Source organism: Jaculus jaculus, chromosome 9, assembly GCF_020740685.1.
Source record: "Jaculus jaculus isolate mJacJac1 chromosome 9, mJacJac1.mat.Y.cur, whole genome shotgun sequence".
NCBI classification, from domain to species: domain Eukaryota; kingdom Metazoa; phylum Chordata; class Mammalia; order Rodentia; family Dipodidae; genus Jaculus; species Jaculus jaculus.
This window is the reverse complement of record NC_059110.1, coordinates 106,820,188-106,847,449: the sequence shown is the minus strand read 5'-3', so window position 1 is coordinate 106,847,449 and position 27,262 is coordinate 106,820,188. Positions and strand designations below refer to the sequence as shown.

At 46.6% G+C, this 27,262-nt stretch overlaps 1 protein-coding gene and 1 non-coding gene across 2 annotated transcripts in view; both read left to right on the top strand.

Annotated features, from left to right (window-relative positions):
* Positions 1 to 5,759: 5,759 nt before the first annotated feature.
* Positions 5,760 to 27,262, top strand: part of Acsf2 (acyl-CoA synthetase family member 2) — a 37,246-nt gene continuing 15,743 nt past the window's right edge. Inside the window, exon 1 of the mRNA XM_004655575.2 lies at positions 5,760 to 5,928. Coding sequence (XP_004655632.1) covers positions 5,801 to 5,928 — 128 coding nt within the window. The 5' untranslated portion in view covers positions 5,760 to 5,800. The remainder of the gene's footprint in view (positions 5,929 to 27,262) is intronic.
* LOC123463670 lies at positions 23,473 to 23,678 on the top strand. The gene has a single exon (XR_006639069.1). It is a non-coding gene; the product is annotated as a small nucleolar RNA U3 (small nucleolar RNA).

Sequence of the window (27,262 nt, the reverse complement as noted above, 5' to 3'; positions counted from 1 at the left end):
TAACCATGAAGCCATCTCTCCAGCCCCTCTTGTTTATTTGCAAGAGAGAGATTGAGAATGGGCATACCAGAGCTTCTTACTGCTGCAAATGAACTCCAGATGCATGCTCCACTCTGTGCATCAGCCTTACGTGAGTACTGGGGAATCAAACCTGAGTCAGCAAATTTTTCAAGCAAGTGCCTTTAACCACTGAACAATCTTCCCAGCTCCAGGTTTTTTTTTTTAATTTTTAAAAAAAAAAATTTGTTCTTTTTTATTTATTTATTTGAGAGTGACACAGAGAGAAAGAGGCAGATAGAGAGAGAGAATGGGCGCGCCAGGGCCTCCAGCCACTGCAAACGAACTCCAGACACGTGCGCCCCCTTATGCATCTGGCTAATGTGAGTCCTGGAGAATTGAGCCTTGAATCAGGGTCCTTAGGCTTCACAGGCAAGCGTTTAACTGCTAAGCCATCTCTCCAGCCCCCAGCTCCAGTTTTGCATTTGCTTTGAAACAAGGTCTTGTTTTGCAGCCGAGGCTGACTTTCAATTCTCCACTGTCCTCCTTCCGTCTCTCCAGTACTGGAATTACAGGAGTGCATCATCATAATAAATATTTATATTGAGACCTTCATGAAATATGATTCCCAGGCTGGGTGTGGTGGTACATGCCTTTAATCCCAGCCCTTGGGAGGCAGAGGTAGAAGGATCACTATGAGCTTGAGGTCACCTTGAGATTACATAGTGAATTCTAGGTCAGCCTGGATTAGAGCAAGACCCTACCTCAAAAACAAAAAACAACAACAAAAAAAATTACACTTAAAGTAAGGATATAACTCAAGCATTATATGGCCCTGAATTCCATCCCTAGCACTGAAAAAAAAAAAAATGCCACATTTAAACTGAGGATTTGGCTCAGTGGGTTAAGTGTTTGCCTAGCTAGCATACAGGGAGTCTTGGGTTTGATCTTTGATCCCTAGCATCAAGTATAGTGGTGCAAGCCATAAACTGGGTTTGAGGGTGTGTGTGTGCCTGTAATAACAGCACAAGGGAGAGTGGAGACTGGAGGAACAGAAATTCAAGGTCATCACTGACTACCTAGTCAGTTCAAATCTAGTCTGGGATATATGAGACACTGTATCAAATATGAATAAATATTAAATAAATGAAAGCTGGATGGGGCTGGAGAGGTGCCTTAGCAGTTAAGGTGTTTGCCTGCAAAGCCTAAAGACTCAGGCTCAATTCCCTAGTACCTTTGTATACCAGATGCCCAAGGTCGCACATGTATCTGGAGTTTGTTTGCAGCAGTGGTTGGATGCCCTGGTGTGCCCATTCTCTCTCTCTGTTTATCTGCCTCTTATTCTCAAATAAATAAATAAACATAAAAATATTTTTAGCTGTGCTTTGTGGCACATGCCTTTAATCCCAGCACTTGGGAGGCAGAGGTAGGAGGATCGCCATGAGTTCAAGGCCACCCTGAGACTACATAGTGAATTCCAGATCAGCCTGAGCTAGAGTGAAACCCTTACCTTGAAAAAACAAACAAACAACAACAACCAAAAAAAACAAAAAACTGGAGACTGAGCACCTGGCTCAGCAGTTAAAAGTCTTTGCTTGCAAACACTGTCACATCTCTCCAGTCCCAGAAACATTTAAAAAATTTTTTTTAAATTTATTTTCAAGGATAGAGAGAGAGAGAGAGAGAATATGAATGGGTGTGCTAGGGCCTCCAACCACTCCAAACGAACTCCAGATGAATGCACCACTTTGTACATATGGCTTTACATGGGTACTGGGGAATCAAACTTGGGTCCTTAGGCTTTGCAGGCAAGGGCCTTAACTGCTGAGCCATCTCTCCAGGCCAACACTTTTGTTTTTATTTTTGTTTTTGTGTTTTGGTTTTTCATGGTAGGGTCTTGCTCTAGACCAGGCTGACCTGGAATTCACTCTGTATTTTCAGGGTGACCTCAAACTCATGGCGATCCTCTTACCTCTGCCTCACAGATCCTGGAATTAAAGGTATGTGCCACCAACTTAAACTTAAACTGTTGTTCTGATTATTTTCTCCACAGCACTAAGAAATCATTAATCTAAAATCTGTACTTTGGGCTGAAGAGATGCTCAGTGGTAAAAGTGATTGCCTGAAAAGCCTGAAGGCCTGGGTTTAATTCCTCAGTACCCACATAAAGCAGCCAGATGCACAAAGTGGTGCATGCATTCATTTGCAGTAGCAAGAGGCCCTGGTACACCCATTATCCCTTTCTCTCTCTGCTTGCAAATAAATAATTTTTTAAAAAAGAGCTGGGTGTAATGACACATGCCTTTAATCCCAGCACTCTGGAGGCAGAAGTAGGAGGATCACTATGAGTTTCAGGCCAGTCTACATTGAAAAAAAAATTGTACTTTTAAAGGCATGTCTGTTCTTAGAAAGCTCACATCTCAATGATGGGTCAAGTAAAACAGTTTAAATTTGAAAGTGGTGTTTTCCTTTATCTCAGCCTTGGCAGTGGGAAGCAGAGGTGTTATGGGAGGATTTGGCAGGACTAGGACAGCTGGGTTGCTGGGATGCCCTCCTCATCCTTCTTGCCCCCCACCAAATTCACATGGTGAACCAGTCCACATGACTACCATCATGATGGCTGGAGAAGCTGGAGTCATTTTTTAAAAATATATGCAGAGGAAGATAGAAGACAGAGGGAATGGGAACGCCAAGGCTTCCAGCTGCTGCTAGCAAACTCCAGATGCATGTGCCACTTTGTGCATCTGGCTTTATGTGGGTACTGAGAAATCTAACCCAGGTCATTAGGCTTTGCACGCAAGCACCTTAACTGCTTAGCCATCTTGCCAGTCCCTGGAGTCATTTTTGAAAAGGTGAACATGTTGGAAATTAGGCTAAATGAAAAACTTCAGGCAAAGCCCGGGAAATACTGAAAATCCTGTTACCTGACAAGGGTAGGGAGGAAGTTGTGCCAGGCCCCCATCTCCCACCTGAAGGAACTGCACTATAGATTGTTAAATTTTGGAAACTGTTATTTTCTTTCTTTTGAGGAAGGGTCTTGCACTAGCCCAAGCTGACCTAGAATTCTCTATATAGTCTCAGTGTGGCCTCAAACTCATGGCGATCCTCCTTCCTCTGCCTCCTGAGTGCTAGAATTAAACATTAAAGGTGTGTGCAACCAGGCCTGGCAGTGTGTGTGTGTGTGTGTGTGTGTGTGTGTGTGTGTGTTTCAAGGAATGGTCTCTAGCCCAGGCTGATCTGGAATTCACTTCATGTCTCAGGCTGGCCTTGAAGTCATAGCAATCTTCTTACCTCAACCTCCCAAGTGCTGGGATTCAAGGTGTACACCACCATGCCTGGCAATAATAAAATTTTTTTGACACAGGCCCTCATTATGTACCCCAGGCTGTCCTTGAACTGGCAGCAATCCTGCCCCAACCTCCCATGTACTGGGATTATGGGCATGACCCACTATGCCCACTAAAACCTCAATTTAGTGAATTTCACTTATTTTTACTACTATTTATTTAGTGCTAGAGAACTCAAGGGCTCCAGCATGTTAGGCAAGTGTTCTACCACTGAGTCACAACCTCAGCCCTGTTTTTACTTTTTTTTTTCAAGGTAGGGTCTCACTCGAGCCCAGGTTGACCTACAATGCACTATGGAGTCTCAGGCTGGCCTTGAATTTACAGCAATCCTCCTAACTCATCCTCCTGAGTGTGCCACCACATCTGGCTGATCTTAATATTTTTTAAAAGAAATTTTCCGGGCGTGGTGGCGCACGCCTTTAATCCCAGCACTCGGGAGGCAGAGGTAGGAGGATTGCCATGAGTTCGAGGCCACCCTGAGACTCCATAGTGAATTCCAGGTCAGCCTGGGCTACAGTGAGACCCTACCTCGAAAAACCAAAAAAAAAAAAAAAAAAAAAGGTACTTGTTTCTGATATTATAAGCCCTTTTTATTTTGACCCAGGCTGGCCTTGAACTACCTATATAGCTGAAGAACTTCTGATCCTCTTGCTTCCTCTCAAATCATGGGGTCACAGGTATGCACCACCTTGCGCCTATGAGCTACCCCCACCTTTTTTTTTTTTTTAAGCACAGAAGGAAGGGATTTTGGTAAAGGGAAAGGAATAAGGTCGTTCCAGGGTAGCCAATGGCATTATCAAAATTCCAGGGGGAAGACCTCGTCCCTTCCCCAAGACTCATCTACAAAACAAGAGTAGTGTCCAGGTCCCGGGAACACGACGTGCCTCTCACTTCACAGGGACAAGGGTTTACTCAGAGGAAGACAATGATTTACTCAAGGTCATCCAACAAGCCAATGGCACCGCCTACCTGGTGGGTCTGGGACCCTGACCTTGGAATACCAGGCCTCACCCCACATTCCCCTGGGCCCAGCCACGAGAAGATAGTGGTTAAGTCTAACCAAGAAGGCAAGCTGGCTGGGAAGATGGTTCAGCGGTTAAAGGTGCTTGCTGGTGAAGCCTGCTGGTCTGGATTCAGTGCCCCAGCATCCACATACAGCTGCGCACGAAGTGATGCATGTGTGTGGTGTTTGTTTAAGGCAGCAAGAGACCCTGGTCTGAAAGGAGGGCATGCTGAAGCGCATGCAACCTCTCACGGATCTTTCTGTTCTTTTATTTGCTCGCTACCGGGGAAGTCTAGACTCCGTGTAGGGATCCTCCCACAAAGCAAGTTTTCCCGGGGGATGTGTGTCACTCCGAGGATCACAGAGGAGCACTGACCACAGCTGAGCCAAGACTTTTCCGATAAAAGCAGAGGGTTCCTAGGCCAGGCTCCACCCCCCGCCCCGCCCCCGCCCCGCCCCATCTCCCAATCAGGAGAGAGTAGGCCATCCTGCCAGGACCTTTCTCCCTTTCTCTTCCCCTGTCGCTCTGGTGGAAGGGTCAAGACCATGTAGGTCTGGAAGATCTAAGTAGGAACTGTGCCAATCTTTGGTACCCAGTGCCACAGTTCCTAGCCAAGCCCGGAAACGAACTGTCCCTTCCTTTGGGCCCTGCACTCTGTCAGAAGAGTTAGTACTCCGGTGTCTGAGGGGCATAGAGGGGAGGGTCAGAGGGCTGAGCCTTCAAAAGTCAAGTCCCTTGATGCCTGGGACAGCTCAGCAAAGTGTGTTTCAGGCTCCAAGACAGGGCAAACAGGTGGCAGATAGGATGCAGATACCAGTCCCTGAAATCACCTTGATGACACATGGCCAGGAACCCTACTGACTGTAAGGAGTGCCAAGGCAGAGAAGCACTGCCCGAAGGATGAGCGGATGCCGTGGGTAGTACCAATGAAGGCTGATAGGACCCGGCCCCGCAGCCGGCGGGCACAGAGGGGCGCATCTGCCTCCCTGCTCCACCCTGGGGTCCCTCCGTTCCAGCTGGCAGGCCTCACGGGCCCCCTCCGAACTAACCCGACCCCTTGGGCCTTGCCATCTAGCTCCGCAGGGACGCGGGGTTGGCTTTGCGTTTCTGAAACTCAGTCTTCCAGAGTCGGCCCCTGATGGAAGGCCGGCTCCTGGGGCTGCAGCCTAGACCTCTGGATCTAGAGGAAAACCAGGGCGATTCTCCGAGGTGGGGCTCCCAGGGCCGCAGATCCCACGCTAAGGTGGCCCTGGGCGCGCAGTCCTCCACTTCCCGGCCCGGCCCGGCCCGGCCTGGCCCCGCCCCGCCCCGCCCCGCGGGGACCCGGCCCTCCGCACCCCATAGGCAGAGCGACCCTCCCCGCCCTCTCGGCTCTGGTCCCGCAGGCGCCCGGCCTCCGGCTCACTTTAAAAGTTTACTCGGGCCGGGTCGCTTGGCCAGCAGCTGCGAGCCATGGCTGTGTACCACAGGATGCTGCGTCTGGGGAAGCTGTGCGTCGGGAGCCTGGGGGCGCACGGACCCCGGGCCATCGCCGCCCGGGATTGGCAGGAAGCAAAGTTGCCTTTCGTCCGCCGGCTCAGGTACCCAGCGCGGGAAAGATGGGGCGGGGGGGGATCAGGGGGGAGCTGGGCATTCCCACAGGAGGGAATGTGGGGAGCTCTGCACAGCTTCGCTGGGGGAGCTGATCCTACTGGAGCTGGGAGACCTCCACTGCCCAACTTTGGAGGACCTACATTGGGGAGCAGGTAACTCTCCCCACCCCCACCACGTACGCGCTCTGGGACATTACTATCTGGGGGGAGGGGGAAGATGACCTGGCTGGGGCTGCGGATCGTGACTGCAGTCGTCCAGTCCTGAATCCAAACTCTACTTCAGGAGTTTATATTCCTTCCTTTATGGGCATACAGAGCCAAGAGCATGGTCTTTTAGCAGTACACCCTGAGGGACAGGGGTATGTTCTCCCAGGACAGTCTTTCAACTGGAACCCCCTCCCCCCATTGATAAACTTGGGCACCACTTGGGGGTCCTGAGACCATTAAACATAGCAACCCCCTTTCTCCCATCTCTGCTTTCACTCATGACCACACACTCCTAGGCTTGTTTTTGTTTTGTCGAGGTAGGGTCCTGCTTTAGCCCAGGCTGACCTGGAATTCACTATGTAGTCTCAGGGTGGCCTCGAACTCACGGCCATTTTCTTACCTCCACATCCCCCGCCCCCCAAGTGCTGGGATTAAACGCATGGGCCACCACGTCCCGCCCTAGGCTTGTTTTAATCTGTTCTGGGGCAAGAGATGGGAAGCGGGCTGGCAGAGGTAGGTGTAAGCGAAGCTGGTGTCACAAGGGGTAAGGGGGCACTGCATGAGACTGCAGTGGGAAAAGGCCGAAGTTGAGAGAGCTGGCTGTGCTGAGGTCAGTGGTCGCGCTTCCCTCAGCTTCCAGTAGGGGGAAGGCCAGCACACAGCTGAACCTGCCCTGCTACCCAGCCGGGCCACTGTTTCTTGAGGACACAGTTGTGCATAGAACGTGGGAATGAAAAGGGGAAACAGCCTAAACAAAGCTGTGTCTCTAAGAACTCAATTTCCATGTTTCTTTTTTTGAAGTTAGAGAAGTTGGAGGATTCCTTTTTGTCCAGAATTCTAAGATTACAGCCTTCTTAAACTGATAGTGGTTCCTGAAAGCTAGAAAGCAGGCAGTTTTTTTTTTCTTTCTTTCTCTCTCTCTTCCTTCCTCTCCTTCCCTCCCCCACCCCTCTGGTGGGAAATCAATCCCAGGGCCTCATGCATGCTGGGTAAGGACTACTATCACCAAGTGACAACCCTAGTCCACACGCAGTACTTAACTTGCCTCAGCTTCATTTCCTGAGGAAACACAGGGGATCCAAGGCTGAGCCCTGCATGAGATCTGGCTGAAGGGATCCAGCTGGACTTCTCCCTCCTCCCTACGCTTATTCAGCCCGCCCCAGCTTCCAATTGCCAGTTTCCACTTCTCCCCTTTGGATTCCTGAGTTACCTCCCCCTTCCTTTGACTGTGAGGACCCTAAGGAAAGTGACTTCCAAATGTACATCTATTAAAAAAAAAATTTTGTTTGTTTATTTATTTGAGAGCAACAGACACAAAGAGAAAGAGGCAGATAGAGAGAATGGGTGCATCAGGGCCTCCACCCACTGCCAACGAACTCCAGAGGCATACACCCCCTTGTGCATCTGGCTAACGTGGGTCCTGGGGAATCAAGCCTCCAACCAGGGTCCTTAGGCTTCACAGGTAAGCGCTTAACCGCTAAGCCATCTCTCCAGCCCAGTACGTCTATTTTATGATGTAAAATCAGGCCCATGAGATTACATAGCAACATTCCTGATCTTTTGTTGTTGTTGTTGTTTGTTTGCTTTTGTTTTTTGTTTTTCTAAGTAGGGTTTCACTCTAGCCCAGGCTGACCTGGAATTCACTATGTAGTCTCAGGGTGGCCTTGAACTCATAGCCATCCTCCTACCTCTCTGCCTCCTGAGTGCTGGGATTAAAGGCATGTGCCACCATGCCTCTTTTTTTTTTTTTTTTTGCATTCTTGTGTGTAAACAAAGCACAAAGCAGGTCACTTATTTGCCCCAGGCCTTTGACCTCTGAGGGTCTGGGTGCCAGGGCCCAGAGAAATTGTGCCTAGAAGAGAAATAGAGAGGGGGGGGGAAGATTTTCTGAGCATCTGGTCTAACTTCTTCCCACCCCTCCCAGGGCTGCGGGCTGGCATTCTTCCCTGCTGAGAGTAAGGCTTTTGTCCCATTCTTCCCTACACTCCCCTCTGGAAGCCTCCAACTCCAAAGGCATCTCAAACATTTGAGTACTCAGAGCTTGGCGTGTGCACTGTGTCAAGCACCTAGGCTATAGAACTCAGACTGGAACTTGAAGTCTGGTGGGAGAATGAGACAAATCAAGGGGAGCACTGGATTGTGGGAAATCTTCGCTTTCTTGTCTCCCCTCTTCCTGGTAGAACTTTACAGCCGCCTGGTGCCCCAGGCCTGTGGCTCTTTGTCTTGCTGTTTTGTTGGTGGTGGTGGTTACGTTTGTGTCACTCTGGCTTAGGCTGGCCTCAAATTCTATATGTAGCTGAGGATGGCCTTGAACTTCTGATCTTCTGTCTCCCAAGGGCTTGGATTATAGGTGTGAGCCACCATACTTAGTTTATGTGGTGCTGAGGATTGAACTCAGGGCCTCGTGCATGCTACAGGCAGGCACTCTACCAACGGAGCCATTTGACCAAGTGTATGTGGGGATGGGTGTGTAGGGGTGTGCATGTGTGGTGGTGCACATCTACACACCTAGAGACCGGAGGACAGCCACAGCCTGTGAGTCCTTACCTTCCAGCTGGTCTGGAGGCAAGAGTCCTTTGGTTGATTTTTTTTTTAAACTTTTTTTGTTTGTTTGTTTTGTTTTGTTTTCCGAGGTAGCACTCTAGCTCAGATGGACCTGGAATTCACTATGTAGTCTCAGGGTGGCCTCAAACTCACAGCAATCCTCCCTACCTCTGCCTCCCAAAAGCTGAGATTAAAGGCGTGTGCTACCATGCCCAGCTCTGGTTGATTTTTTTTTTTTTTCTGCTGCTGCTGTGAATGCCAGACTAGTTGGCCTATGAGCTTTGATCACATTCTCTTGGCTCTGCTTCCCATTATCATAGGCCTGGTTGGGATTATAGATGTGTGTGTGTGTGTGCTACTTGTGTTGTGGGGATCCAAACTCTGACTGTCATGGTTATGCAGCAAGTGATTGTAACCATTAAGCCACCTTTCCACCACCCCCGCCCCCAACCATGTCTTTTTTAAAAATCTCAATGGTAGAACACTTTGCAAACAATTTGAGACTCTAGGTTTTATCCTCAGGTCAGCAAAACCAAACCAAAATTATAACTCTATCTCAGGGAAAGACGGCCATTATAGGCTTAAATCCCATAGTTCCAGGTTGTTTCCTCCTACCAACCATCAGCCATCTCGACTCCTGTATCATGGGCTACTGGAAGCTGACCTCAACCTTAACCTCCAAGCAATCCTTCCATGTCAGCCTTTCGGGTACCTATGCCACCACACTTCACTCAGGTCAGCTCGAGTCTGGTTTTGCCTGACAGGAGAGAGTAAGAATTTGAAGCCAGATTATCTTGAGTGGACAGTCCTGGCTCTTCCACCTCATGGCTGGATGATTTAGGGTGTGTTACCTAATCTTAGAGCCTGGTTTCTTTCTTGCTAATAAATACCTGCTGGCTTGCTAGGTGGAGGAAAGCTTGCTTTTGTTTCTAGATAGCTAAAATTTAGACTTCAGCAATCCCATCAAAGGGATTGAACCAGCCTCCACCCCCGACTCCTGAGCTGCAATCGAAGTGTTGGAAGGAGAAACCTGAGCTGGGGAACTTGGAGCTTTCAGAAATGTCTCTTGTTTTTTAAATATCTTTGGCAGTACTAGGGGTCAGATCCAGAACCTTGTGCACATTACAATCTACATCCTCAGCCCTATTGTTTTCTCGCGAGAATTTGCTGGACCCCAAATAACAACTTCCTATGCACTTTCTCTACATATCCAGAACTAACCCCCGCCCCCCCCACACACACATTGGCAGTTCCATCCGAAAGAAGTAAAACTCTCCTCCTAGCTGCTGCGCGCACACCTTTAATCCCAGCACTCAGGAGGCAGAGGTAGGAGGATGATTGAGATCCAGGCCAGCCTGGGACTGTAGAGTGATCTAGGTCACTCTAGGCTAGAGTGAGACCGTACCTTGAAACAGCTATTAAAAAAAAATTTAAAAAAAGGAGCTGGAGAGCTGGCTTAGCAGTTAAGGCTCTTAGCAGCAAAGCCAAAGGAGCCAGGTTCGATTCCCTAGTACCCACATAAATCCAGATGCACAAGGTGGTGCATATGTCTGGAGTTTGTTTTCAGTGGTGGGAGGCCCTGGCAAGCCCATTGTCTCTCCCTCTCTCTTTAATTAAAAAAAAAAAAAAAAAATTCTCCCCTTAGCCAGGATCTTTTTTTTATGGTGTTTACTCCTCTCTCTGGGAGCTCCCTGTAGCCTGTGCCTTTTATAGGCTGTCGGTTCCTTCAGGTGATGATCATAAGACTTTATGGTATAATTGCATATGTTAAATTACCCAGATCTTCAGTGCATTGTTCACTGAATTTTAATGGCCTTGTGCATTTATTTTCTGTTGCTATAACTGAAAACCACAGAACTGAGAATTTTGTCCAGAACAGAGACTCATTTAGCTCAAAGGTCTGGCAAGCTTCATGGTGCCAGTGTCTGCTAAGCATGAGTGAGGGCAACCCCAGTGGGTCATGACATAGCAAAGGGCAGCACATGGCAATAGAGCAAATATGCCAGGGGGAGCTTCAAACAAGGCTACTTTATGACCCATTAATCCACAAATCTGTGAGTGGATTACTCCATTCACAAGTGCATCTAGTGCATAGCCCTCATGGCCCAACCTTGTCCCAAAGGTCCTACTTCCAAATTCTATAAACCATGAATTTGGAGAGCAAATTCCTAATATAAGAAATCTGGGGATACATTCAAACCATAGCATGTTTACACCCATTACACAATACCTAAGGTACAGAATTTCTATTCCTCCCTCCCTTCCTCCTTTCCTCCCTCCCTCCTTCCTTCTCTTTCTCTTCTGCCTCTCTCCTCTTCCTCTTCCTTATCCATTCTGTCCCATCTTTTTTTTTTTTTTTTCTTGCTGTTGTTTTGTTTTCTAGACATGGTCTCACTGTGTAACACAGGCTGGCCTTGGACTCAGAGCAATTCTCCTGTCTCAACCTTTCACAAGCTTGGATTACAGGCGTGAGCTACCACACCCAGCTCTACCTTTCTTTTCTCTGCCTTTTTTTGTATCACTTTCCCTTGTGGCTGGGACAGAATACCCAATTTCAGGAAGAAAGCATTTATTGTGGCTCAGGTTTGAGGATCTAGTCCTCATGAAGAGAGAAGGGTAACCCAAGATCCCCCATAGTTGTGGCGAAGGAGTGGAGGCCGCATGGCAGTCATAGTCAGAAAGCCCAGGGGGTGGGGCTGCTGCCCACATTCAGGGCAAGCCTTCCCTCCTCAACTAAAGCCCTCTAGAAAAACTCATAGACACACCCCATGCTGTCTCCTAGGTGATTGAAAACCCAGTGAAATTGACAAAGATTAACTATCAGGCCTTTTACAAAATATGTGTTTATTTAGCTGGGCATGGTGGTGCACGCCTTTAATTGCAGCACTGGGGAAGCAGAGGTAAGGTGGCTGTGAATTCGAGGCCACCCTGAGAATACATAGTGAATTCCAGGTCAGCCTGGGCTAGAGAGCAAGGCCCTACCTCGAACAACAACAACAAAAAAGGAACTTACCTATTTATTTTATTTGTGGGGATAGAGAGAGAAAGAGAAAGCAAGTATGAGGTTCCCAGGGCTTCTAGCCACTCCAACAAACTCCAGATGCATGTGCCCTTTTTGCATCTGACTTTACGTGGGTGCTTGGGAATTGAACCTTGGCCATTAGGCTTAGCAAGCAAGTGTTTTAGCTACTGAGCCATCTCCCCAGTCCCATGAGACCTTTAAACTCAGAACTTTGCACATACTAGACAAGTACTCAGTCACTGAGATACAACACCCCCAGTTTTTGTTTGCTTATTTATTTAGTTTTTGGTTTTTTGAAGTAGGGGCTCGCTCATACCCAGGCTGACCTGGAATTCACTATGTAGTCTCAGGGTGGCCTCAAACTCACAGCGATCCTCCTCCTACCTTGGCCACCTCAGTGCTGGGATTAAAGAAAGGCATGTGCCTCCACACCTGGCTTGAATTTTTTTTTTTCCAAATGTTTATTGTTCATATCTACAGTGGCTCTTATATATCATATTCTTTTTAAAAATATTTTTTTTCTTTTTATTTATTTATTTGCAAGCAGAGAGCAAGAGAGATAGAAGAGAGACAGACAGAGAGAGAATGGGAATGCCAGGGCCTCCAGCCACTGAAAATGAACTCCAGATGCATGTGCCTCTTGTGCATCTGGCTTATGTGGGTCCTGGAGAATTGAAACTGGGTCCTTTGGCTTCGCAGTCAAATGCCTTGCCACTAAGCCATCTCTCCAGCCCCATATCCATATCCTTTTTCATTTATTATGGTAGATTATGTGTCCTTATTAATTCATAAGGGCTTTAAAAGGCAGGCTACATATCAGTTCTTTGTTTCCTATGTATTACTGAAATTCAGAAACCCAGTCAGTTGCTTTTTTTTTTTTTTTTCCATAGCTAGGCAAGGACCTGGCTCATGCTTTGGAGGTGCTCCAAAGTGGAACTACTTCCTGAGATCCACTTGCTTGTGTCTGTCTGTTTGCTTGAGACAGGGTGTCATGTTGAATCTGAGGATTACCTTGGACTCCTAATCCTCCTGCCTCTACCTCCCAAGTACTGAGGTTACAGGTGTGCGCCACCATGCTGGTACCCTTGCTTGTTTCATAGTCTTGTTGATGACGCATATTTTTCTTAGTACCTGGGAACTAGCCTGGTACAGGACATCAGTGAGAGAAAGAGTCAAAGGTCGCTGTTAGTTCATGACTTGGATCTAATCAGGAGATTGCTTTCGACTTTATTTCAAAAGCTTGGCTGGTAGTTGGCATGATACCATCACCAAGGAAGCCCTGCTTTGGCCTTTGCTTGGGAAATACTTCTAAGGTTCTGGGTACCTGGTGCCAGGTTCTGAAAGAATTTGTAGATCTTGCCTAGGGCTCGAAGCAGTTTGAGCTTCCTGCAGGGTCACGGTTGTCCACTTATTAACTCCTGGTCCAAGTCCTAAAACCCTCCACCCAGCAGGTAGGATTTCAGGAAGTAAAACAAACACCTTCTCCCCTTGAGCATGTTTGCTCAGGCTTTACCAATATCCCTGACTCTCTGGGTCCCCGTTCTGCTTGTGTTCTGTGACCCTGGAAAATCATGTAATACTCTGTGTCCGCCGTGACTGCTAGTCCTACCTTTAGTTGCCTGCCCCGGGATGTCACAGAATGCCACAGCTGTCCTACCTGGGTTTCCCTGACCCAACTAGCTCACGTTTTCTGTCCAGGTCTTGTGAGAATAGACCAAATAGGGAACATAAGGCCCTGTGGGTTAGCTGAGAGCTACGCAGGCTGGGTTCCAAGGACTTGTAGGTTTGACCAGGAGGGCAGGAGAGTGAGCTAAGTTAATGAAATCAAATGAGCCAGCATGGTGGCGCACACCTTTAATCCCAGCACTCGGGAGGCAGAGGTAGGAGGATCACTGTGAGTTCGAGGCCACCCTGAGACTCCATAGTGAATTCCAGGTCAGCCTGAGCTAGAGTGAGACCCTGCCTCAAAAAAACAAATAAATAAATAAATAAAAATGAAATAATAACAATAAAATAAATAAATCAAATGCACAAATAAATTATGGAATGAACCCATATATACTTGAAGGCATTTGGGGGTACCCTACTGGGAACACATGCTGAAAGTACTGCTCTTGGAAATTTCCACAGACCTGTGGCATTTGGTGGACTCTGTGTAATGAGGGAGGCTGGGTGGAAAGGGTCCAAGTTTGCAGCAAGTGTTGAAACCTTCAAAACATACCTCTGAGCCGGGCGTGGTGGTGCACACCTTTAATCTCAGCCATTGGGAGGCAGAAGTAGGAGGATCGCCATGAGTTTGAGGTCACCCTGAGACCCTACCTCAAAAAAGACACCTCTTATGTCAGGCGTCGTGCCTCATGCCTTCAGACCCAGCACGTGGGAGGCAGAGGCAGGAGACCACCGTGAGGTCCTGGCCAGCCTGAGACTAGAGTGCATTCCAGGTAGTCTGGGCTAGAACAAGACCCTACCTCCAAAAACAAAACAAAAAACACCTCTTGCTGTTTTGCTTTCTTTTTAAAATTATTATTATTGGCCTGACGAGATGGCTCAGCGGTTAAGGTACTTGCCTGCAAAGCCTAAGGACCCAGGTTCGATTCCCCAGTACCCACAGAAAGCCAGATACACAAAGTGGTGCATGCATCTAGAGTTTGTTTGCAGTGGCTAGTGGTCCTGGCATGCCCATTCTCTCTCTCGCTCCTAAATAAACAAATAAATAAAATATTTAAGATGATGATGATGATGATGATGATTGTTGGTTTTTCAAGGTAGGGTCTCACTCTGGTCCAGGCTGACCTGGAATTCACTATGCAGTCTCAGGGTGGCCTCAAACTCACGGTGATCCTCCTACCTCTGCCTCCCAAGTGAGTGCTGGGATTAAAGGCATGAGCCACCACATGCAACCAAATCAGACTTTTTTAAATTTATTTGTTTGCAAGCAGAGAGAGAGAGACAGAGATAGTATGGGTGTGCCAGGGCTACTGCAAACAAACCCCAGATACGTGTGCCACTACTGGAGAATCAAAACCAGGTTGTTAGTATTTGCAGGCCAGCGACTTCACGCTGAGCCAGTTCCACCTTTTTGACAGGATCTTGACACGTTTAACTTCTCAGTTTCCGTTTTTGTCCCCCCCACCCCATAAAGGCCTTTGTCTCCTACAATTGTTGAACCAATTAGCCTAGAAAACCAGCTGGCTAGTGGGTATGGTGGTGCACGCCTGCAATCCCAGCACTTTGGAGGCAGAGGTAGAGTTTGAGGCTGGCCTGGGACTACAGAGTGAGTTCCAGGTCATCCTGAGCTAGAGTGAGACCCTACCTGGAAACAAACAGAAAAAAAGGAATTCTCAAGTAATTTCTAAGGTAGAAATTACCAGCAGATGTATTTTCTTGGTTATCCCAGCATTGGTTATTAATGTATGTACATATTTTCACAGAAGTAATGTGTGTTGATTTTATTTTTACTTTTTAAAAATATCTTATATCTTTATTTATTTGAGAGAGAAAGAGGAAGAGGCAGAGAGAGAGAATGGGCATGCCAGGGCCTCCAGCCGCTGCAAATGAACTCTAGACACATGCGTCCCCTGTGCATTTGGCTTATGTGGGTCCTAGGGAATTGAACCGGGGTCCTTAAGCCTTGCAGGCAAACGCCTTAACCACTAAGCTATTTCCCAGCCCTGATTTTATTTATTTATTCATTTTAAAAATAATTGGAACTAGATCCAACAATCTGTTGTTAAATTTAGTTTATTATGCCGGGCCTGGTGGCGCATGCCTTTAATCCCAGCACTTGTCAGGCAGAGAGGTAGGAGGATCCTTGTTAGTTCAGGGCCACCCTTGGACTACAGAGTAAATTCCAGGTCAGCCTGAGCTACCGTGAGACCCTACCTTGGAAAAGCCAAAAACAAATTTAGTTTATTATTATATATCAACAAGGATTTTTTTTTTTTGAGGCAAGCCCACAGACTGACCTTTTTTTTTTTTAATGTGAGAAATCAAGAAAGAGAGAGAATTGGCACACCAGGGCCTCCAGCCATTGCAATTGAACTCCAGTTCTGTGTGCCACCGTGTGCACATGTGCAACCTTGCACACTTGTGTCATCTTGTACCTCTGGCTTACATGGGATCTGGAGAGTTGAACATGGGTCCTTAGACTTCACAGGAAAGCACCTTAACCGCTAAGCCATCTCTCCAGCCTTTAAAAAAAAAAATAATAATATATATATATATGTGTGTGTGTGTGTTATAAATATATATATGTATTATTTATTTATTTATTTGAGAGAGAGAAAGGGGGGATTGAAGAAGAGAATGGGCACACCAGGGCCTCCAGCCACTGCAAAGGAACTCCAGATGCATGTGCCCCCTTGTGCATCTGGCTAACGTGGGTCCTGGGGAATCAAACCTGGGCCTTTGGCTTTGCAGGCAAATGCCTTAACCACTAAGCAATCTCTCCAGTTCTCCAGCTTTTTTTGTTTGTTTGTTTGTTCATTCGTTTTTCAAGGTAGGGTCTCACTCAACTTTCCCATCCCCCATTCCTGGAATTCACTATGTAGCTTCAGACTGGCCTTGAACTGATGGCGATCCTCCTACCTCTGCCTCCCAAATGCTGGTACTAAAGGCATGCACCACCATGCCCAGCTTGTTTTTGTTTTTGTTTTTTTTCTCAAATTTTATTAATATTTTCCATGGTTATAAAAAGTATCCCATGGTAATACCCTCCCTTCTCCCCCCACCTTTTTTTTTTTTCCTTTTTGTATTTCAAGGTAGGATCTCACTCTACCTCAGGCTGACCTGGAATTCACTATGTAGTCTCAGGGTGGCCTTGAACTCATGGCGATCCTCCTACCTCTGCCTCCCGAGTGCTGGGATTAAAGGCGTGCACCACCACGACTGGCTTATTGTTTTTTTGTTTTTTTTTTTTTGAGGTAGGCCTCACTATAGCCCAAGCAGACCTGGAACTCACTCTGTAGTCCCAGGCTGGCCCTTATGTATCTGGCTAACATGGGTTCTGGAGAATCAAACCGGGAGCCTAGGCAAATGCCTTAACCACTAAGCAATCCCTCCAGTCCTACAAGGATTTTTTTTTTAATTTTTGGTTTATTTTTATTTTATTTGAAAGCGACAGAGAAAGAGGTAGAAAGAGAGAGAGAGAGAGAATGGGCACGCCAGGGCTTCCAGCCACTGCAGATGAATTCCAGATGCGTGCGCCCCCTTGTGCATCTGGCTAATGTGGGTCCTGGGAAATCGAGCCTCGGACCGGGGTCCTTAGGCTTCACAGGCAAGTGCTTAACCACTAAGCCATCTCTCCAGCCCCCTACAAGGATTTTTTAAAACCTTTGTATTGAGGTATATCATATATATCTAGGAACATATGCTTATTTAAATGTCTTATTGTCCCCAGATGCATGTGCCACTTTGTTCATCTGATTTTGGGTACTGGGGTAATCAAACACAGGCTGGCCTTGTACTCCTGGTGATTCTTTTATTTCAGCCTCTTGAGTGCTGGGATTAAAGGCTTGAGCTCCCATGACTGAGAAGCAGATTTTTTTATTTGTTTTTTGTTTTTTGAGGTAGAGTCTCACTCTAGCTCAGGCTGGCCTGGAATTCACTATGTAGTCTCAGGGTGGCCTCGAACTCATGGTGATCTTCATACCTCTGCCTCCCGAGTGCTGGGATTAAAGGTGTGCACCACCATGCCAGGCTCTGAGTCTTAAGTATCTTAACAGTAGCCAAGTGTAAGAGTTTGGTAGCTGTTTTTCTTCTTTTTCTCTTTTTTTGCCCCCTTTTCTCCCTCTGTCCCTTTTTTCCTCCTCCCTTCCTTTTTATTTTTGTTTTGTTTTTTTGAGACAAGGTCTCCTGTGATCCTTCTAGATTTTGGTGGCGTCTGAGAATTACACTGTTCACAGGGTTCCTAAGGAACTTTTTACTAATAAGTTTTGGTGAATGAGGTCAAGGTTTGATAGGTCACAGGGGATTAAGACGTGTTTTTACTGTTAACAAGATCAGTAAGAGGCTGGGGATGTCCATCATTCTTAGGGTGCTTGCCTAGTATGAGGAAGGTTCTGGTTTCAACCCTCCTCCTGCACTGCAAGAAATCAAACAAGGTTAGTGATCTTGTTTGTGAGTCTCAGAGACTTACAGGTTTTTACAGCTGGGTAGGAGTCAGGTTACAAGGAAAGGTCAGGCACTTAAGCTTTTTTTAAATTTTTTTTTTTATTATTTATTTGAGAGCGACAGAGACAGAGAGAAAGACAGATAGAGGGAGAGAGAGAGAATGGGCGCGCCAGGGCTTCCAGCCTCTGCAAACGAACTCCAGACGCGTGCACCCCCTTGTGCATCTGGCTAACGTGGGACCTGGGGAACCGAGCCTCAAACCCGGGTCCTTAGGCTTCACAGGCAAGCGCTTAATCACTAAGCCATGCCTTTTAAAAAAAAGATGGTCTGGGGCTGGAGAGATGGCTTAGCGGTTAAGTGCTTGCCTGTGAAGCCTAAGGAGCCAGAGGCTGGAAGCCCTGGCTCACCCACTCTCCTCTCTCTCTGCCTCTTTCTCTCTCTGTCACTCTCAAATAAATAAATAAACAAATAAATAAAATAAATGCATTTAGTTAATTAACTAATTTCATTGACAACTGCCATACTTACAGACAAAAAACCATGATAATTCCTTCCCCCTCTTTCCCCTTCACAAATCCACTTTCCATCCCATCCCCTCCCTCTCTCCATAAGTCTTTTATTTTGATGTCATCATCTTTTCCTCCTATTATGCGGGTCTTGTGAAGGTAGTGCCAGGCACTGCGAGGTCATGGATATCGAGGCCAGTTTCTGTCTGGACAATTTCATTGTAAGCAGTTCTACCTTTCCTTGGGCTGCTTAAGCTTTTAAGCATGGTTTGCCAGAACCCACATAAGCCAGATACACATGGTGGTGCATGTGTCTGGAGTTTGTTTGCAGTGGCTGGAGGCCCTGGTGCGCCATTCTCTGTCTCTCTGTGTGTGTCTAATAAATAAATAAAATAAAAATATTTAGCCAGGCGTGGTGGCACACGCCTTTAATCCCAGCACTCAGGAGGCAGAGGTAGGAGGATCTCTGTGGGTTCCAGGCCACCCTGAGAATACAGAGTGAATTCCAGGTCAGCCTGGACTAGAGTGAGACCCTACCTCAAAATAAAATAAAATAGATAGATAAATAAAATAAATTAAAAATTAAAAAAAGAAGACAACTTGCTGAGGAGAGGGAAATATACACAGCAGCTTTTTTTTTTGGGGGGGGGGGGTTAGGGTTTCACCTTGGTCCAGGCTGACCTGGAATTCACTATGTAGTCTCAGGGTGGCCTCGAACTCACGGTGATCGTCCTACCTCTGCCTCCCTAGTGCTGGGTTAAAGGCGTGTTGCCACCATGCTCAGCTTACCAGCCTCGGTTTTATGCGGTGCTGGGGATCAAACTCACTCTGAGCTGAGTGCTACAGCTGAGCTAATACCCAGCCCCATATTTTAAATACTTTAATTTGGCTTCTGTTCATTTCCAGGACAGCACATTCCATAAAATCAAGTAAGTGTACAATGGGATGAGGAAAAGAGGTCAGCTGTATAAACAGATGGAATGATATAATAAAAGACAAAGAACAGAGCTGGAGGGATGGCTTAGCGGTTAAGGCACTTGCTTGCAAAGCCAAAGGACATTGGTTCGATTCCCCAGGACCCATGTAAGCCAGATGTACAAGGTGGTGCATGCATCTGGGGTTTGTTTGCAGTGGCTGGAAGCCCTGGTGCGCCCATTTTCTCTCTCTCTCTCTGCCTCTCTGCCTCTTTCCCTCTTTCAAATAAATAAATAAAAATAAAATATTTTTAAAAAGAGGGCTGGAGGGATGGCTTAGCAGGTAAGGTGTTTGCCTGCAAAGCCAAAGGACCCAGGTTTGATTCCCCAGGACCCACATTAGCCAGATGCTCAAGGGGGCGCACGTGTCTGGAGTTCATATGCACTGGCTAGAGGCCCTCACGTGCCCATTCTTTCTCTCTCTCTTCCTCTTTCTCTGTCAACTAAATAAATATAATTTTTTAAAGAAAATGATGTTAAAAGAATATCCTTTTTTAAAAAAGGTGTGCACCACAACATCTTTAAAAACAAAAGAACAAAAGAAGATTGTTGTTTTCTTTTTTCTTTTCTTTTTTTTTTTTTTGTTTATTTTTATTTATTTGAGAGTGACAGAGAGAGAATGGGTGCGCCAGGGCCTCCAGCCACTGCAAACTAACTCCAGATGCATGCGCCCCCTTGTGCATCTGGCTTAAGTGGGTCCTGGGGAATCGAGCCTTGAACTGGGGTCCTTAGGCTTCACAGGCAAGTGCTTAACCACTAAGCCATCCCTCCAGCCCCTTTAAAAAAAATTATTTATTTTTGACAATTTCCATGATTGTAAATAATATCCCCTGGTAATTCCCTCTCTCCCCTCTCCCACTTTCCCCTTTGAAACTCCACTCTCCCTCATAACCCCTCCCCCTCTCAATCAGTGTCTCTTTATTTTGATGTCATGATCATTTCCTCGTATTATGGTGGTCTTGTGTAGGTAGTGTCAGGCACGGTGAAGTCATGGAAATCCAGGCCATTTTGTGTCTGGAGGAGCATGTTGTAAGGAGTCCTACCCTTCCTTTGGCTCTTACATTTTTTCTGCCACCTCTTCTGCAATAGACCCTGAGCCGTGGAAGGTGTGATAGAGATATTTCAGTGCTGAGCATTCCTCTGTCACTTCTGAGCACCATGGTGCCTTCTGAGTCATCCCAAGGTCACTGCCATCTGAAAAGAGAAGTTTCTCTAATCAAAAATGAGAGTAGCATTATTATGTGGATATGAACATTAAGAGAAGTGCTTACTGGGCAGTTTGGTGAGCATAGTATATACATTTAGCCAGAAAGCAGCAGATATTACACCCCTAGGACTCATGACTACCCCTGTTGTATGTTTTCAGTATCAGGGATATATTCCCTCCCATGGAGTAGGCTTCTAGTCAAATTAAAGGGTGGTTGTTTCTCCCATAACAGATGTGCCACTATTGCACTCATTGGCTCATTTGGCCTGACTGGCCAAATATAAGGCTTGCAGTGTCCACTGTTGAGTATCTTCACTGGTGATTTCTCTCTCTCCCATTGAACTGCATGCAGCATAGCTTTTTCCAGCTTTCTGTCTGCTGGTCTACATGGAGGAGATTTTCAGCTCAGCTCCAACAGGATTTCTCAGTGGCCTTGCAGCCCAAGTGTGTGGAGTCTTCAGCAATAAGGTCTTACCATCTATTCCTGGTGGGAAACCAAGGGCTTTGGCAATGGCCTGTAATGTTTTTGGGGCATCAGGGACCTCCCTGGCCAACAACTCACTGGAAGGTATCCCATCCCTGGCACTGAAACTTTTCTAGTAACAATCTATGTCTATGTGTTTCATTGTCCAAAAACGTAGGTATGAAGATTGATCTTTTTCAAATCAGCTTTCTTTGTAAAGCCTAGACAGAGAACAGGACATTTGAGGTTACTTTTTTCTTTGTTTCTTATTAAAAATTGTATTTATTTATTTATTTATTTGAGAGATGGAAAGAGAAAGACAGAGAGGGTGAGTGAGTATGGGCATGCCAGGACCTCCTGGCATTGCAAATGAACTCCAGACACATGTGCCACTTTGTGCATTTGGCTTTTTGTGAATACTGGTGAGTCGAACCTGGGCTGACATACTTTGCAAGCAAGTTCCTTTAACTGCTGAGCCATCTCCTTAACCCAGTAGTGATTTTAATTTTCATTTCATAAACTTGTTGGAAAAATATCTATTCAAATTCTTTGCTATTTTTCTTTTCTTTTTACAGTGCTGGGAATTGAACTAGGGCCTCAAACACTGGTAGGCAAGTGCTCTGCCAGTGAGCTACACCCCTCAATCCCTTTTGCATGTATGTGTACACACACACACACTCATATATATATATATATGCATGTATGTATATATGTATTTTTTTCAACGTAGCATCTCACTCTAGCTCAGGCTGACCTGGAATTCACTATGTTGTCTCAGGGTGGCCTTGAACTCATGGCAATCCTCCTACCTCTGCCTCCCGAGTGCTGGGATTAAAGGCGTGTGCCACCACACCTGCCCCCCCCCACTTTTACCCATATTTTAATTGAGTCATCATTCATTCATCTGGTCATTCACTGGAGTGCATGTTGTGTTCCAGACACTGGGGCACTGGGAATAAAGCAAAGAATGCGTTACTTGCCAACACTGAGAAATTGTCAAGAAAGAAAATATTTTTAACTTCGTTATTCTTGATTTTTCTTATGAAATCAGGTCTGGGCTTTGGTTCCCATGCCAACTCTATTTTTTTTTTTTTTTTTTTTTTTGTCCTTCGAGGTAGGGTTTCACTTTAGTCCAGGCTGACCTGGAATCCATTATGTAGTCTCAGGGTGGCCTCTCACGGAGATCCTCCTACCTCTGCCTCCCAAGCGCTGAGATTCAAGGAACGCGCCACCATGTCCTACTCCATGCCAACTCTTCTTTTTTATTGTTTTTAATATTTTTGGGATTCTTTTTTGTTATTATTTATTTACTTAAGAGAGAGAGAGGGAGAAAATGTGCATGCCAGGGCCTATGAACTCCAGATGCCTGCGCCCCCTTTTGTATCTGTCTTACATGGGTCCTGGAGAATCGAACGGGTATCCTTTGGCTTTGAAGGCAAACATCTTAACTACTAAGCCATCTCTCCAGCCCCATGCCATCTTCTTAAAGGGCATCCTAGGGGAGGCTGTGCCTCCTCATACCACCTACTTGGCTTCAGTCTCACCTGGTTACTCAGGGCCTTGGGTTCTTCATTTCCAGTCGAAATAACAGTTGTCTTTGTTTAGTTCTTTTTATTTTCTGCTTTTTGGTTTCTCAAGGTAGGATCTTTAGCCCAGGCTGACCTGGAACTCACTCTGTAGTCCCAGGCTGGCCTCAAACTCACAGCGATCCTCCTACATCTGCCTCTTGAGTACCGGGTTAAAGGTCTGCACCACCACACCTGGCTTCTTTTTTTTTTTTTTAATTTTTATTAACATTTTCCATGATTACAAAATAAATCCCATGGCACTTCCCTCCCTCCCCACCCCCACCTTTTTTAATTAATTTATTTATTTGCAAGGAGAGCTGGAGAGAAAGAGACAGGAGAGAGAGAGAGAGAGCAAGCGCGAGCATGGGCATGCCATGGCCTCCAGATGTTGCAAACACACTCCAAATACATGCACCACTTTGTGCATCTGGCTTTATGTGGGTACTGGGGAGTCAACCCCTGGTCGTTAGGCTTTGCAGGCAAGAGCCTTAACCACTGAACCATGTGTGCAGCCCCTTCCTTTCGTTCTTTCATGTGAGACCAGGGGGTATTGCAGGTTTTCCTCCAACTCCTTCAGCTTCCTCCTTCCACTTTAAAAACAACCCACAAACTTTTCTTAAAACCTCCCTGCTCTCTCTCTCTGTATGTGTATATATATGTATGTATGTATATATGTATGTGTGTGTGTATATATATATATATATATATACACATACATACATATATATATATATATATATGGATAGATATATATATATGGATGGATGGATGTATATGTATATATGTATACTTTTTTTTTTTGGAGGTAGGGTTTCACTGTATCCCAGGCTGACCTGGAATTCACTTATGTAGTCTCAGGGTGGCCTCGAACTCTTGGTGATCCCTCCTACCTTTGTCTCCCAAGTGCAGGGATTAAAGACGTGCGCCACCACGCCAGGCTCAGGGATCATTTCTAGAGCTCATCACCAGAGAAGCTTCTGACTGTGCAGAGCACCGGAAACCACGAGCGCGGCGGCGCGTTCTCTCCCGAGCGTGAAGCCCGCTCTTGGTGTTGCTTTGCTGCAACTGCCACTTGCCATTGGTGGTCGTTCCTGCCCTCGTTCCGGGCAGCTGGAGGGAGAGGACGCAGGCTGAGTAAAAAAAAGCAGCAGCTACCCCTTTGCACCCAGGTGTTTGGGGTGTGTGCAGAGAAGGAAAACCAGCTTGTTGGTGCTTGGGCTTTGAAATGACTAAATGACTGGGATGGTTCCTATGTTTATGAGCAAATTGCCTTGGTTGGAGTTTCTAGAACTCTTTTAACTCTTTGCAGGAGCTGCGTATTTCCCCCCTCAGTGCTGCCCTGCCCTCTTCCATTGCCTAATAGAAGCATAGAAAGACTAAATTGAGGTTGGATACTCTCTGACGACCAGTCCAGGGCTAAATCTGGGGCTTTCTTCCCTGGGTGAGGTGGGCAGAGCACGTCTGGCTCTGAATTCCCTTTCCAGCTCCATAATTTTCCCTCTGTTGACACCTGACCTCTTTGTACGTCAGCATCCTTACCTTGAGAAAGGGAGTTTGTAATTCTCCCTTGAACTTTAGCATCTCGTGGAGTAGCCCTGGCTGACATAGCTCACTATGTAGTTCAGACTGTGCTCAAGCCTGCCGAGCTCCTCTTGCCTCAGCCTCCCAAGGACTGGGATCAGAGGTGTATCACCAAAGTAGGGGCTTACACACTGAAGGTAGAGTCAAGGAAATGGGAGTTTGTTTTGGGGGGAAGTCCATTTGTGGCTGATAAAGGACATCCTTACTGAGATATTAGCTCCTTTTCTCTTGTTCTCTCTCTCTCTCTTTTTTCAAGGTAGGGTCTCCCCTCTAGCCCAGGCTGACCTGGACTTCACTGTGTAGTCTCAGGGTGGCCTCGAACTCACAGCAATCCTACCTCTGCCTCCGAGTGTTGGGATTAAAGGCATGCACCACCGTGCCCGGCTTCTCTCTTGTTCTCTGGCTCATTGGGTGGTCCAGGAGCTACTGTTCTGTTCCCATTGCAACTCTCTCTGCTTTGCAGCAACAGCTGGGAGTGGAGTGGGAGCATGTGTCTAGATGTCATTAGAACATGGGGCTCTCTTTATCTTCAGGCACCCAGCCTTTTGCTGATGACTTCCAGCTGCCTTTCTGTAGGGCAACGACTTGCCTGGTAAAGCCCTTGCCTATTCTGTCTTTGAACCTCAGGACAGAAGAGAGAAACCGACCCACTGAGAAACCAAGAAACCCTAGGGTTCCAACCCTTGGTCCAAGCATGGGCTTCACTCATTCTTCAGGAAGCACGCTTTACCTCCAGGGTTAGGCAGGGGCTAGGGGTACAGAAGCAATGGTCCCTTGTAAGATATGTCTCTCTGTGGAATAGGCTTGCCCATGCTTCTCTGCATACCTCATCTTTACCAGGAAAGTACAGGAATTTCTTTGTGCCCAACTTAGGGTAGGCTTGACCCCATCTTGCTGCCTTGGATTTGGCTTGAGGTTAGGAAAAGGGTCAAGGTCAGGAGTGATGTAAGCTAAACAAGAAAATCTGGAAAGTCAGATGTAATGGTGCACGCCTTTAATCCCAGCACTTGGGAGGCAGAATGTGGTGGTTTGATTCAGGTGTCCCCCATAGACTTAGGTGTTCAGAATGCTAGGTTCCCAGCTGATGAAGATTTGGGAATTAACACCTCCAGGAGGCAGGGTATTGTTGGGGGGGTGGGCTTATGGTGTTATAGCCAGTTTCCCCATGCCAGTGTTTGGCACACTCTCCTGTTGCTATTGTCCACCTTAGGTTGGCCAAGGGGTGATGTCCACCCTCTGCTCATGTCATCATTTTCCCCTGCCATCATGGAGCTTCCCCCTCAAGCCTGTAAGCCAAAATAAATCCTTTTTTCCCACAAGCTGCTCTTAGTTGGGTGATTTCTACCAGCAATGCAAACCTGACTGCAACAGTAAAGTGGTACTGAGGAGTGGGATTGCTGCTAGACACCTGACTGTGGCTTTGACCTTTTGGAGCTGATTTTCAACAGGAATGTGAAAGGATCTGAAACCTTGGCCTAAGAGATGCCTTGCAGTGCTGTAAATACAGCTTGATGGAGTATTCTGGTCAGAGTTGAAAGACCTGAGTGCAGTAAGAACTATGGGCTGTGAGGTTTGACTTACGAGGGTGAGAAAAAGCTTTGCCTGGACTGGGCTAGCAGTTTCTGTGAGAAGCTTGCTGATATGCTTGGGTCCTGAGAAGTTGTGCAGGGTTGCTTTGCGTAGAAATGAACTGGTGTGAGCAGAGGGATACGGCACAGAAAGAAAATTCTTTGGGGTAAACTGTTGCCTGTTCAGCTGCAACTGAGAGATTACAACCTTTGAGACTGGGCTAGCTGACCTGCACTGGGCAACAGGAAGAATGTAGACTCTTTTGAAGGGGCCTGAGTGCTCAAGGAGTGTCCTGTTCTTCAAAGTCTGCTTTATTCCCCCTGGATTAACAAATTGGCACCCTACCCAGTATTGGAGAGCATAAGAAATGCAGGAAAGAGAGGGTCATTGAGTTTGCAACACGCTCTTGTGTTTTGGAAATGGCCATGGGCAGTGTGAAGCTGGTTTGCAGGATGCCTGCATAGAGACCCTGCATGGGGCCATGAGGATGAACCATGGATTGCAGTGGAGACCCAGTGGAGATGCCAAGACCATGAGATGGCTGCTAAGGAAAACTGTCGGCCCCGAAGAAGTTTCCCAGGACTGAGTAGCCTAGCTGGAGGGGCAGAAGTGGAATGCCAGAGACTTGTTGCTGGTTAGAATTATCAGACTTGGAGATTTGTCACTGGCTAGAGTTTTTGGACTTGGAGCTACGGAGTTTGATGTTTGCCCTGGTTGTTTTAAATTTTTTTGTTTTGTTTTGTTTTTTGAGGTAAGGTCTGGCTGTAGCCCAGACTGACCTGGAATTCACTATGGAGTCTCAGGGTGGCCTCAAACTCATGGCAATTCTCCTACCTCTGCCTCCCAAGTGCTAGGATTAAAGGCGTGCGCCACCACGCCTAGCTTACTTAAATCTTATATTGGCTGAATATTTCTTTGCTATGCCCAATGCTATTTTTTGCAGTGTGAATGTTTATTCTGTGCCATTGTGGGGTTTTGGAGGATTTTTTTTTTTTTTTTTTTTTTTTTTTTGTATCATGGCTCAGTTAAAAGATCTTGTGGGCTGGAGAGATGGCTTAGCGGTTAAGCGCTTGCCTGTGAAGCCTAAGGACCCCGGTTCGAGGCTCGGTTCCCCAGGTCCCACATTAGCCAGATGCACAAGGGGGCGCACACGTCTGGAGTTCGTTTGCAGAGGCTGGAAGCCCTGGCGCACCCATTCTCTCTCTCCCTCTCTATCTGTCTTTCTCTCTGTGTCTGTCACTCTCAAATAAATAAAAAATTGAACAAATATTTAAAAAAAGAAAGATCTTGGATTATGGGGATGTATGAACATCATTGGAATTGATAAAAACTAAAAACTATGGGGACTTTTAAAGTTGGACTGAATGCATTGTATTTTACATCACGTATGGCTGTCAATTTATGGGGGCCAGGGGCAGAATGTGGTGGTTTGATTCAGGTGTTCCCCATAAACTTAGGTGTTCTGAATGCTAGGTTCCCAGCTGATGAAGATTTGGGAATTAACACCTCCAGGAGGCAGGGTATTGTTGGGGGTGGGCTTATGGGTGTTATAGCCAGTTTCACCAAGCCA